This window comes from Schistocerca serialis, chromosome 1 (assembly GCF_023864345.2).
Source record: "Schistocerca serialis cubense isolate TAMUIC-IGC-003099 chromosome 1, iqSchSeri2.2, whole genome shotgun sequence".
Taxonomy (NCBI): domain Eukaryota; kingdom Metazoa; phylum Arthropoda; class Insecta; order Orthoptera; family Acrididae; genus Schistocerca; species Schistocerca serialis.
This window is the reverse complement of record NC_064638.1, coordinates 629,556,431-629,568,748: the sequence shown is the minus strand read 5'-3', so window position 1 is coordinate 629,568,748 and position 12,318 is coordinate 629,556,431. Positions and strand designations below refer to the sequence as shown.

The window sequence follows — 12,318 nt, the reverse complement described above, 5'->3', positions numbered from 1 at the left end:
AGTGCTGAGTGAGTCTTTTGTGCAACCACATCATTCCAGCTCTCCAGCAGCATGGATGGGATCATTTTTATGCAAGATGGTGCATCTCCAGACATTGCATATCCAATTAAGCAGTTGCTGAAGTGCCATTTCGGATATTATCAGCCACCATTTCCCTACAGATTGGCCATACCAATCACCTGATCTTAATCCATGTGACTTCTGGCTGTGGGGCTGTCTGAAAGATGTTGTGTTCAGTGTTCAGATTTCAAACTTAGCTGCATTGCAGGCCCACATTGTGCAACACATTCTGAACATGACCCCAGAAACACATTGATCTGTTGTGGAACATGCTGTTTCTCGATTTCGACTTATTACTGCAATTTTTGGCCTCAGGACAGTTAGAAACCAATGTGATTGATGCTTTTTATGTGGTTTTTGGCCTCAGTACAATTAAAAACCGATGTGATTGATGATTTTTATACTGTTTTAGGTCTCAGGACAATTAAAAACTGATTTTTACCATCTGATGTGATATGACCTTGCTGTCGTGGATGGGCTTATGTAACTAACAGTATCACATCTGTACACCCATGCACACTGAATAGTACAGTTTGTTTAATGTCAAACATACACCTTAGGCATTGTTGTATGATTCAATTGTCATTTGTGTTGACCACTATTAAATTATGATGCTTACAGTGCCATCTACTACTACATTTTGTAACTATTTTTTTTTTTTTTCTTCCATACGTTTTTCCCTTCTCTGATAATATCCATTGCAATTTGATGTCATTCTGACCAGTGGTGTTATTTCTACAACAGTTTGAAAGTTTAACTTTAATCATAATGACCCTTTATTACAAATCACAAAGTTTATCAGGAAAACAGCCTGTGCTACATGCAGCAAAATATTACCCATGTTATTTGCTGCTCTGTAGTAACCCAGAAGTGGGCAGTTTCTTTCGGGCACCTTTTCTGTTGTATTCTTCTCCAGAGCACTGTGTGCTGACAGACACAATCAAAATATTTCCTGTTTCCTGCCTGGAGTGGGATGGAAAGGATAGGATAAATATGGAAAAGATGAGCGGTAGAGGAGTGCAAGAGCTACAAATATGGAGGGAAAGGGAGAGAAGATGATAAGAAGAGTGAATTGGCCTCAAGTCATGTAGGTTCAGGCTGGGGCTGTTGCATTCTGCATACTAGGGCACAAGGAGAGAGGGAGGACTATACCGTATTTACTCGAATCGAAGCCGCACGTTTTTTCCGGTTTTTGTAATCCAAAAAACCGCCTGCGGCTTAGAATCGAGTGCAAAGCAAACAGAAGTGTTGAAAAATGTTGGTAGGTGCCACTACAACTAACTTCTGTTGTCGAATATATGTAGCGCTACACAGGCATGCTTTGTAGGCACAAAGATAAATACTGGCGCCAAAACCTCTGCATCAGTAAATAAATTAAAAAAAAAGAAAGGTGGGAGACGAGCTTTTTTTTGTCCACCCCGAGTTTCGACCACTGCATTTTCATACATTATCCAATGAAGTAAATACAAATTCTGTATTGTTCATCTTCAAATGTAGCAAAATTTCAATGTACTACAAAAATCCGACTGGCAAGACTGTTTAGGATGTTTGTCAATACGGCCAACTCTACGTTCTGAATTTTTTCCTACCCGTGAGAAGAGATGGTTGCTAATAGGAACCTGATGAAATGTGAATCACATGCAGTATTCTCTTCACCATAAGAATAATACAAATATAGACATTTTGCCATGTATTCTTTCGTGTTTGCTGCTATCTCATTTAAATCCAGTCTGCCTAATAAACTACGAAACTAGAGTGAGACAACAGCAAACGCGGAAGAATATACATATCGTGTTATGTTTATATTCGTATTATTCTTATGCCTAGTAGTGATACAGTCAGAAATGAAGCACAGCAACTGACTAGATTTTTAAATCTAAGATGACTCTAATTTTTGTGCAGAATTTGATGTACTAAAGAAGCGGCCGCAAAGATTTTCAAACGGAGAAAAATTTTCGCCTAACTTTCATTGAGAACATGTTCCTTCATGTTGTTGTTGTGGTCTCCAGTCCTGAGCCTGATTTGATGCAGCTCTCCATGCTACCCTATCCTGTGCAAGCTTCTTCATCTCCCAGTACTTACTGCAATCCACATCCTTCTGAATCTGCTTAGTGTATTCATCTCTTGGTCTCCCTCTACGATTTTTACCCTCCACGCTGCCCTCCAACGCTAAATTTGTGACCCCGATGCCTCAGAACATGTCCTACCATCCGGTCCCTTCTTCTAGTCATGTTGTGCCACAAACTCCTCTTCTCCCCTATTCTGTTCAATACTTCATCATTAGTTATGTGATCTACCCATCTAATCTTCAGCATTCTTCTGTAGCACCACATTTTGAAAGCTTCTATTCTTTTCTTCTCTAAGCTATTTATCGTCCATGTTTCACTTCTATACAAGGCTACACTCCATACAAATACTTTCAGAAACGACTTCCTGACACTTAAATCTATACTCGATGTTAACAAATTTCTCTTCTTCAGAAATGCTTTCCTACCCATTGCCAGTCTACATTTTATATCTTCTCTACTTCGACCATCATTAGTTATTTTGCTCCCCAAATAGCAAAACTCCTTTACTACTTTAAGTGCCTCATTTCCTAAACTAATTCCCTCAGCATCGCCTGACTTAATTCGACTACATTCCATGATCCTCGTTTTGCTTTTGTTGATGTTCATCTTATATCCTCCTTTCAAGACACTGTCCATTCCGTTCAACTGCTCTTCCAAGTCCTTTGCTGTCTCTGATGGAATTACAATGTCATTGGCGAACCTCAAAGTTTTTATTTCTTCTCCATGAATTTTAATATTTACTCCGAATTTTTCTTTTGTTTCCTTTACTGCTTGCTCAATATAGAGATTGAATAACATTGGGGAGAGGCTACAACTCTGTCTCACTCCCTTCCCAACCACTGCTTCCCTTTCATGCCCCTCAACTCTTATAACTGCCATCTGCTTTCTGTACAAATTGTAAATAGCCTTTCGCTCGCTGTATTTTACCCCTGCCACCTTTAGAATTTGAAGGAGAGTAGTCCAGTCAACATTGTCAAAAGCTTTCTCTAAGTCTACAAATGCTAGAAATGTAGGTTTGCCTTTCCTTACTCTTCTTCTAAGATAAGTCGTAAGGTCAGTATTGCCTCACATGTTCCAATATTTCTATGGAATCCAAACTGATCTTCCCCGAGGTCGGCTTCTACTGGTTTTTCCATTCGTCTGTAAAGAATTCATGTTTGTATTTTACAGCTGTGACTTATTAAACTGATAGTTCAGTAATTTTCACATCTGTCAACACCTGCTTTCTTTGGGATTGGAATTATTATATTCTTCTTGAAGTCTGAGGGTATTTCGCCTGTCTCATACATCTTGCTCACCAGATGGTAGAGTTTTGTCGGGACTGGCTCTCCCAAGGCCATCAGTAGTTCTAATGGAATGTTGTCTACTCCTGGGGCCTTGTTTCGACTCAGGTCTTTCAGTGCTCTGTCAAACTCTTCACGAAGTATTGTATCTCCCATTTCATCTTCATCTATATCCTCTTCCATTTCCATAAATTGTCCTCAAGTACATCGCCCTTGTATAGGCCTTCTATATACTCCTTCCACCTTCCTGCTTTCCCTTCTTTGCTTAGAACTGGGTTTCCATCTGAGCTCTTGATGTTCATGCAAGTGGTTCTCTTATCTCTAAAGGTCTCTTTAATTTTCCTGTAGGCAGTATCTATCTTACCCCTAGTGAGATAAGCCTCTACATCCTTACATATGTCCTCTAGCCATCCCTGCTTAGCCATTTTACACTTCCTGTCGATCTCATTTTTGAGACGTTTGTATTCCATTTTGCCTGCTTCATTTACTGCATTTTTATATTTTCTCCTTTCATCAATTAAATTCAATATTTCTTCTGTTACCCAAGGATTTCTACTAGCCCTCGTCTTTTTAGCTACTTGATCCTCTGCTACCTTCACTACTTCATCCCTCAAAGCTGCCCATTCTTCTTCTACTGTATTTCTTTCCCCCATTGCTGTCAATTGTTCCCTTATGCTCTCCCTGAAACTCTGTACAACCTCTGGTTTAGTCAGTTTATCTAGGTCCCATCTCCTTAAATTTCCACCTTTTTGCAGTTTCTTCAGTTTTAATCTACAGGTCATAACCAATAGATTGTGGTCAGAGTCCACATCTGCCCCTGGAAATGTCTGACAATTTAAAACCTGGTTCCTAAATTTCTGTCTTACCATTATGTAATCTATCTGATACCTTCTAGTATGTCCAGGATTTTTCCATGTATACAACCTTCTTTCATGATTCTTTCATATGCAGTCTATTATTTGGTTCTTGTTGATCATCATCAAAGAAAGCAGCAGTGTAAGTAACAACAAATAGCAGTCTCTTGCCATTGTTTCACTAATGAGACGATTCCTATCTTTTTTTTTTTTTTTTTTTTTTTTTTTTTTTTTTTTTTTTGTAATTGTAAGCGGCGATAGCGCACACAAAAGCAAGCCGTGCCGCGAGCAGCAACAGGCCATAAACGTGCACTATCAGACACAGCACAGTAATGCATTTTCAGCTTAGTGTGACGTAAACACCTATAACAAAGAAAACGGCACTTAGCAGATCAAAGCAAAATAAGCAATCGATAAAACCAGACAGAGCATGTGAAAAAGGAAGGGTCCTCGTATAAATACGGACGGAGCGCCTGACGCATAGCAATGGCTACCTGGTAAAGCTTAACTGCTAAGCTTATGACTCGAACCAAACTACTGTCACTGTATCGTCATTCATTCGATGTAAATCGTGTCTCATATTACAATGGACCAACTTTGTTTCGATTTGGAGGTGCGGCCTAAAACTTTGCTCTCCCCTTGAATTTTGAGTCACTAATTTCAGGTGCTGCTTAGATTCGGGAAGTTTTTTTTTCCTTTATTTCGAGTCTCATTTTTCAGGTGCGGCTTAGATTTGAGTGCAGCTTAGATTCGAGTAAATATGGTATGTGGGAAGGGATGGGCACAAAAGAAGGAGACCTTGCATCTGGTAAGTTATACAACAGAAGTGGAGTAGGACCTTCCTGCGTGTGTACATGGGACAAATTTACATATAGAACTTTAAATGAATATAACTGAGGAGATAGGGGGTGAAGCAGTGGAAAAAAAAAGTTTATCATTTTTTACAGGCTGAATGAAGGGAATTGTATCACTCTGTGAGCTGAAGAATGGATTCTGAAGAAATATTCCTCATTTCAAGGAATGATGAAATACGAGGGCAGTTCAATAAGTAAGGCAACACATTTTTTTTCTCGGCCAATTTTGGTTGAAAAACCGGAAATTTCTTGTGGAATATTTTCAAACATTCCTGCTTCGTCTCATATAGTTTCATTGACTTCCGACAGGTGGCAGCGCTTTACAGAGCTGTTAAAATGGCGTCTGTAATGGATGTGCATTGCAAACAACGGGCAGTGATCGAGTTTCTTTTGGCGGAAAACCAGGGCATCTCAGATATTCATAGGTGCTTGCAGAATGTCTACGGTGATCTGGCAGTGGACAAAAGCACAGTGAGTCATTGGGCAAAGCGTGTGTCATCATCGCCGCAAGGTCAAGCAAGACTGTCTGATCTCCCGCGTGCGGGCCTGCCGTGCACAGCTGTGACTCCTGCAACGGCGGAGCGTGCGAACACACTCGTTCGAGATGATCGACGGATCACCATCAAACAACTCAATGCTCAACTTGACATCTCTGTTGGTAGTGCTGTCACAATTGTTCACCAGTTGGGATATTCAAAGGTTTGTTCCCGCTGGGTCCCTCGTTGTCTAACCGAACACCATAAAGAGCAAAGGAGAACCATCTGTGCGGAATTGCTTGCTCGTCATGTGGCTGAGGGTGACAATTTCTTGTCAAAGATAGTTACAGGGGATGAAACATGGGTTCATCACTTCGAAACTGAAACAAAACGGCAATCAGTGGAGTGGCACCACACCCACTCCCCTACCAAGAAAAAGTTTAAAGCCATACCCTCAGCTGGTAAAGTCATGGTTACAGTCTTCTGGGACGCTGAAGGGGTTATTCTGTTCGATGTCCTTCCCCGTGGTCAAATGATCAACTCTGAAGTGTATTGTGCTACTCTTCAGAAATTGAAAAAACGACTTCAGCGTGTTCGTAGGCACAAAAATCTTAACGAACTTCTCCTTCTTCATGACTACGCAAGACCTCACACAAGTCTTCGCACCCGAGAGGAGCTCACAAAACTTCAGTGGACTGTTCTTCCTCATGCACCCTACAGCCCCGATCTCGCACTGTCAGATTTCCATATGTTTGGCCCAATGAAGGAGGCAATTCGTGGGAGGCACTACGCGGATGATGAAGAAGTTATTGATGCAGTACGACGTTGGCTCCGACATCGACCAGTGGAATGGTACCGTGCAGGCATACAGGCCCTCATTTCAAGGTGGCGTAAGGCCGTAGCATTGAATGGAGATTACATTGAAAAATAGTGTTGTGTAGCTAAAAGATTGGGGAATAACCTGGTGTATTTCAATGCTGAATAAAACAACCCCTATTTCAGAAAAAAAATGTGTTGCATTACTTATTGAACTGCCCTCGTATATTCAAATGTGTGGCACAGAACATGGTGCAGCTGTTCTGTCTGCAGTGGTGTTAGGTAATGGAAAGTGAGATGATGCCACTTTGGGGTTGATTAATAGGTATGGATTAGGAATATTTGGATAGATTTGTCTGTGGGGCCAGGTTTAGAGTGCTAGTGTCTGTGGCTTTCAGCATATTTGTGGATGAACTACTAATCACTAGAGATGTAACATCTAATGGCTGCAGGACAGTACACGGCAGACGCTAAAGGTATTGCTGGTGAAATGCGAGTTACATTGTTCAGCTTCATGTTTATGGACTCATACCATTTACGTGGTCAATACTTTCTTGCCATAGTGAGTGGTTGTATTTGTTTACACTACAGTTTATATTCTACTGTTGACACCCCTTATCATTTAAAACACATAATTTTCTTTTTGCTCTTATATGTAATAGGAACTGAATTTATCAAAAAATGTAAAAACTCTACATTCACATTACAACCCATGAGTCTCCTTTATAAACTTATGAGAAGAACTTCTTAAAATACCCAAAAAGCATAGAGTGATACATTCTGGCACTAACCTGTAGTCTACTGGTGCCATGCACGAAATACACAGTTTTCTAATTGTGGATTAATTTAGCACTAACTGTGCATCACTAAATCCAATGCACTTGCTCTAAATAGCAAAATGCTTCCTCCATAAGCAGTGGAAGGGAGAAATCTCAAGCTATTGTGAACCACTGCTATGTCCTACTCTGATCTACGAAACTTAAACTGGTAAGTAAACCTAACCTGTTAATGAGGTAACCTTACTCTGCAGTTGTTGCAGTGATTTTTTACGCTCCTCTGCTTCTCTCTCACGCTTTGTCATTGGCACGTACATGTATTTATGTATGGAGTTAATCATGTGAGTGCCAACTAGAGTGTACCGTCCAAAACTTCTGCAGTCTACTGCACGGATTGTTAGGGGTGGACGGTAGAGTTCTTGCTCTGGTAGTTCCTGAAAAGTAGGAAAAGAATTTACTGAAGGTCTCAGATAAAGTTTAACATATGTTCAACATCTTTTACTGTACAATATCACAGTTAATCTACATTCTGATATATAACTTCAGTAACTGAAAATTATGACAAGAAATTTATAATTATAATAATAATATTTAACTGTTTGAATATAGCACAACAGTAATGAGAGAAAAGCAAAAGCAAAAAAAGAGAAAAAATCAAGCCAATCCTTCACTTGCAGACAGTACTGTTGTGTGGGGTAGGGGAAGATGCAACAGATAATAATAATAATAATAATTATTATTATCATAATAACAATGAAAGGCCAAGCCATGTCAATACTGGCTGCATACAAGCAATTATTCTGTTTAGATCAATATTGGAAAATATCAACAACAGCAGAAAATGGTAAAACTGGAGTGTGGAGGTAGGGCAGTGTGTGAGTAGCTGTTAACAGTCCAGTATTAGGGTTGTTCTCATCAGAACTGGCAGCAAACCAACACCAACAACAATAGTAAAGGTATACGTTTTGATGTCACAAGCAGATCATGAAGAAATACCGAAAGTACAAGGGTCATTCGGAAAGTAAAGAACATTCTTTTCTATGGAGATTTTTATTTGATATAATTAAATAAACTGTATTTTATCTACAGTTTGATACCCAAGCTACTTTACTATGTTGTCACCATTCAAATTTAGATACCTGTACCATTTCACTAGTTTTTCTATACCTTCTGCTTACTCAGTTGCCACCAAGTTGTTGAATCACTGACAAACTGGCATTGTCCACTCAAAAGGTCTTTCAATTTGGGGAATAAGTGATAATCACATGGACATCCACTGTCATGGGATAACTCCACTGGTTAGTGTTCCAGCCGCTTGTTTTTAATGGTGTGGTGAAGTCGTTAAAGTGTCTGACTGTAAATTGTTGCCTTTATGGTCTCACCTCTAGGCACATAGTCCATAAAGGAGACCCTTATGATCTCTTTTGGGCTTATTGAGGATTGCAAATGATGTCAGTCCATTGAAGGCCCTTTATCTCTGGTGTGAAATCCAAGTCTCGTTATTAGTGACAATGTGATTAAAAAATTCATCACTATCCTTTTCATAATGACTGAGAGATGTCAATGCAGCTGCCATTTGTTTGGTTTTGTGTTCATCTGACAAAATTTGAGGGACCCACTAGGCATACACTTGTTTATAAACCAGATCTGCACTAACAATGTCTTAAAACACTGCCTTGAAATGTCTGGAAAGAACGATTGTAGTCCACTAATTGGATTTTTGGTTCTGTCCTTGCTGTGAGTCCATTGATCACCACTGAGGGCTGGCCCAAGCAATCTTCATTGTGAACATTCTTCTGTCCATCATTAAACATGATACACCACTTCTGAACTGATGCTTTGTTCATCACACCGCCATAAATCTCGGTTATCTGTATATAAATTTCGTTGGGTCAGACTTTTGCACATTTAAAAAGTGGATGACACTTCTCACCTCACATTTGATGGGATCATCAATTTTGTCAAACATTTTAAAATCATTCAACTAACAGTAAGCAATTGTATTGGATCATAGCTGCTGCCAAACAGAAGTGGACGAGTACTAAGGTCAGTGGTGATGGTAGGGGGGGTGCTCTCATGTGTCACAGCAAAATGTCACTTTCCAAATGACCCTCATATATGAGGTTACATGTTGATGTCACAGGCAGAAGATGAAGAAATACAGAAAGTGTAAGAGGCTAGTAAATGGATAACTCAGTGTGTAAAGGGAGATAGTAATCTAGTGATCAATGGGAACTGGAAAATGGTAGTAGGGAAAGGAAGAGAAGACACAGTTATGAGAGATTATGGGATTAGTAATAGGAATAAGAGAGGAGAAAGATTAAACTGTTCAAAATTCACAAAGGAAGGAGGTATATTTGGATGTTCAGGGAAATACAGAAATACAACAATAGATGTTACTTAGGAATGAAATAATTAGGAAATGCAGGGAAGCTAAGATGATATGGCTACAAGAAAAATGTAAATTAATTGATAAAGAAATGGCCATCTGAAGGACTAATAAAGCATGTAGAAAAACTAAAACAGTGTTTGGTGGAACTGAAACTGGAGGTGTCAACATTAAGAAGTGTACAAGGGGAAAAACACAGAGGAGAGTGTGGATATGTGGAATGAGTATACTGAAGGCCTGAGGGGGAGGAACTGTCTAATGATGTGACAGTAAAAGAGATAGGAGTCAATACAAAAGACATAAGAGATCCATTATTAGAATAAGAGCTTAATGAAGCTTTGGAAGACTTGAGATTAAATGAGGCAGAAAAGATAACATTCCATCACAATTTTTACAGTAACTGGGAGAAGTGGCAACCAAACAATATTCCAGTTAACACAACCCCAAAGATAACAAGGGCAGAACAGTGCAAGAATTATCCCACTATCAGCTTAACATCTAATTTATCCAAGTTACAGATGCATAAAATGCAGAAGAATGGAAAGGAAAATTGAGAACCTCTTCAGTGATGATTATTTTGGCTTTGAAAAGGTAAAGGCACCAGAAAGGCACTTTTGACATTGTTCTTGATGCTGGAACCAAGATTTAAGAAAAATAAAGACACATTTATATATGAACTTGCAGCATGGTGCAGGTGGAAAATATGTCCACAACTTGTCTTGTAACTGAAATAAACAGTTGTATTGAGAAGCATCTTTTTGTATTTCTTGTCGATGACTAGTTTCAGACATTTATGTCCACTTTCAAACTATACTATAAAAAATTATAGTTGATGTGACAGTTTTATAGAAACAAGGCACATATCTGCAATACAATTATAGTACACTAATATACATGTAACATACAAAAATGTGTTATGGTTTAGTTTTACAAGGTGCCTTACTAGTTACATGACACACTGTAAGTGTGACAAATACTGGCAGTAGCCCATGTACAAAAAGTGCCCCTGCAGTGATCAAAGCAGTACAATGGCTGACCCAGCCACAGTAAAATACACCACATAGGATGGACATTAGAGAACTCGTGTGCAGAGACACCAGTGTTTACCAGGTAAAACTCTAGAGGCAGCTGACAGCAGTGCACTTTGAAGATAAAATGTTTAATGACAAACAATACATTCTTTTTCTTTTTATTAACTTAATATAGACTGCAAAACTCTAAAATGCCAAAAATTCTTTTGCTAAGACCACTCATTGGTCTCCAGTAGGTTGAACTACACCAAACTGTTATGTGTTAAATCATGACATTACATCACCCGCAGAACATGCTGCAGTTGTATGAGCTGTCCCCATTAGTTATACTGTTATGCATTACACATAATTCAAGTCCAGACTCTAAAAAGTTACAACAACCCAAAATTAAAAAGTGCAGCAGCCACCACATCTACATCTACGTGATTACTCCACTATTCACAATAAAGTGCCTGGCAGAGGGTTCAATGAACCACCTGACAAGCTGTCTCTCTACCGTTCTGCTCTTGAACAGCACGCGGGAAAAACAAGCACTTAATTTTTTCTGTGTGAGCCCTGATTTCTCTTATTTTATCACAATGATCATTTCTCCCTATGTAGGTGGGTGGCAACAGAATGTTTTTGCAATCGGAGGAGAAAACTGGTGATTGAAATTTCATGAGAAGTTCCCGTCACAATGAAAAACTTTTTAATGATTGCCACTCCAGTTCACATATCATGTCTGTGACACTACCTCCCCTATTTCATGATAATACAAAACAAGCTGCCCTTCTTTGTACTTTTTCAATGTCATTCGTCAGTCCCACATGATGCGGATCCCACACCGCACAGCAATACTCCAGAATAGGGTGGACAAGTGTAGTGTAAGCAGTCTCTGTAGTAGACCTGTTGCACCTTGTAAGTGTTCTGCCAATGAATCACAGTCTTTGGTTTGCTCTACCCACAATATTATCTATGTGATCGTTCCAATTTAGGTTATTTGTAACTGTAATCCCTAAGTACTTAGCCTACTGTTGGGAAAGAAAGTTTGCATAATATTTCGAATGATAATGGCACAAGGGTGATTAATTTTGCTGTTTCAAAAGACATGATTGTTGAGAGCACATATTTCAAAAGGAAGGACATTCATAAAGCAACTTGGGTCGCTCTGGATGAACACACCCGAAACCAAATTGATCATGTTCTTGTAGATCGGAGATGGCATACTAGTATCGAAAATGTTAGGACTTTCAGGGGAGCAGACTGCTATTCTGATCATTTTCTTGGAGTTGCCAAAGTTCACCAACAGCTATCTACAGCAACATCAAGGTGTCACAATGCCGAACTTGTTAGGTTCGACACTGACAAGCTAAATGATGAAAACTTTAGAAGAAGGTACATGATAGAAATTGCAAATAGGTTTGATGCTCTCAGGACACACAAAGATCAAGACAAGGATGTAAATAAACAGTGGATCACTGTGAGGAATAATATCAAAGAGGCTGCAAAGGTCACAATAGGTACAATTAAGAAGAACAGGAGGAAACTGTGGTTTGATGAGAAATGCAAGAAATTGGTAGAGGAAAGGGGAAAAGTGCGATTAGATTGGGATAGAATGGGAGATAGAAAACGAGACGAGTTCTTGAACTTGAGAAGGGAAGTTGGTCGTAGGCTACAGGCAAAGAAGAGGGATTATTTGAACAATCAAATTACAAAAATGGAAACAAACAG

The 12,318-nt window shown here is 39.3% G+C and overlaps 1 protein-coding gene across 1 annotated transcript in view; it reads right to left on the bottom strand.

Moving 5' to 3' along the window:
- LOC126419675 (otoferlin-like) overlaps nt 1-12,318 on the bottom strand; it is a 468,560-nt gene that overhangs the window by 141,782 nt on the left and 314,460 nt on the right. Inside the window, exon 23 of the mRNA XM_050086891.1 lies at nt 7,436-7,622. Within this exon, the coding sequence (XP_049942848.1) occupies nt 7,436-7,622 (187 nt within the window). The remainder of the gene's footprint in view (nt 1-7,435; nt 7,623-12,318) is intronic.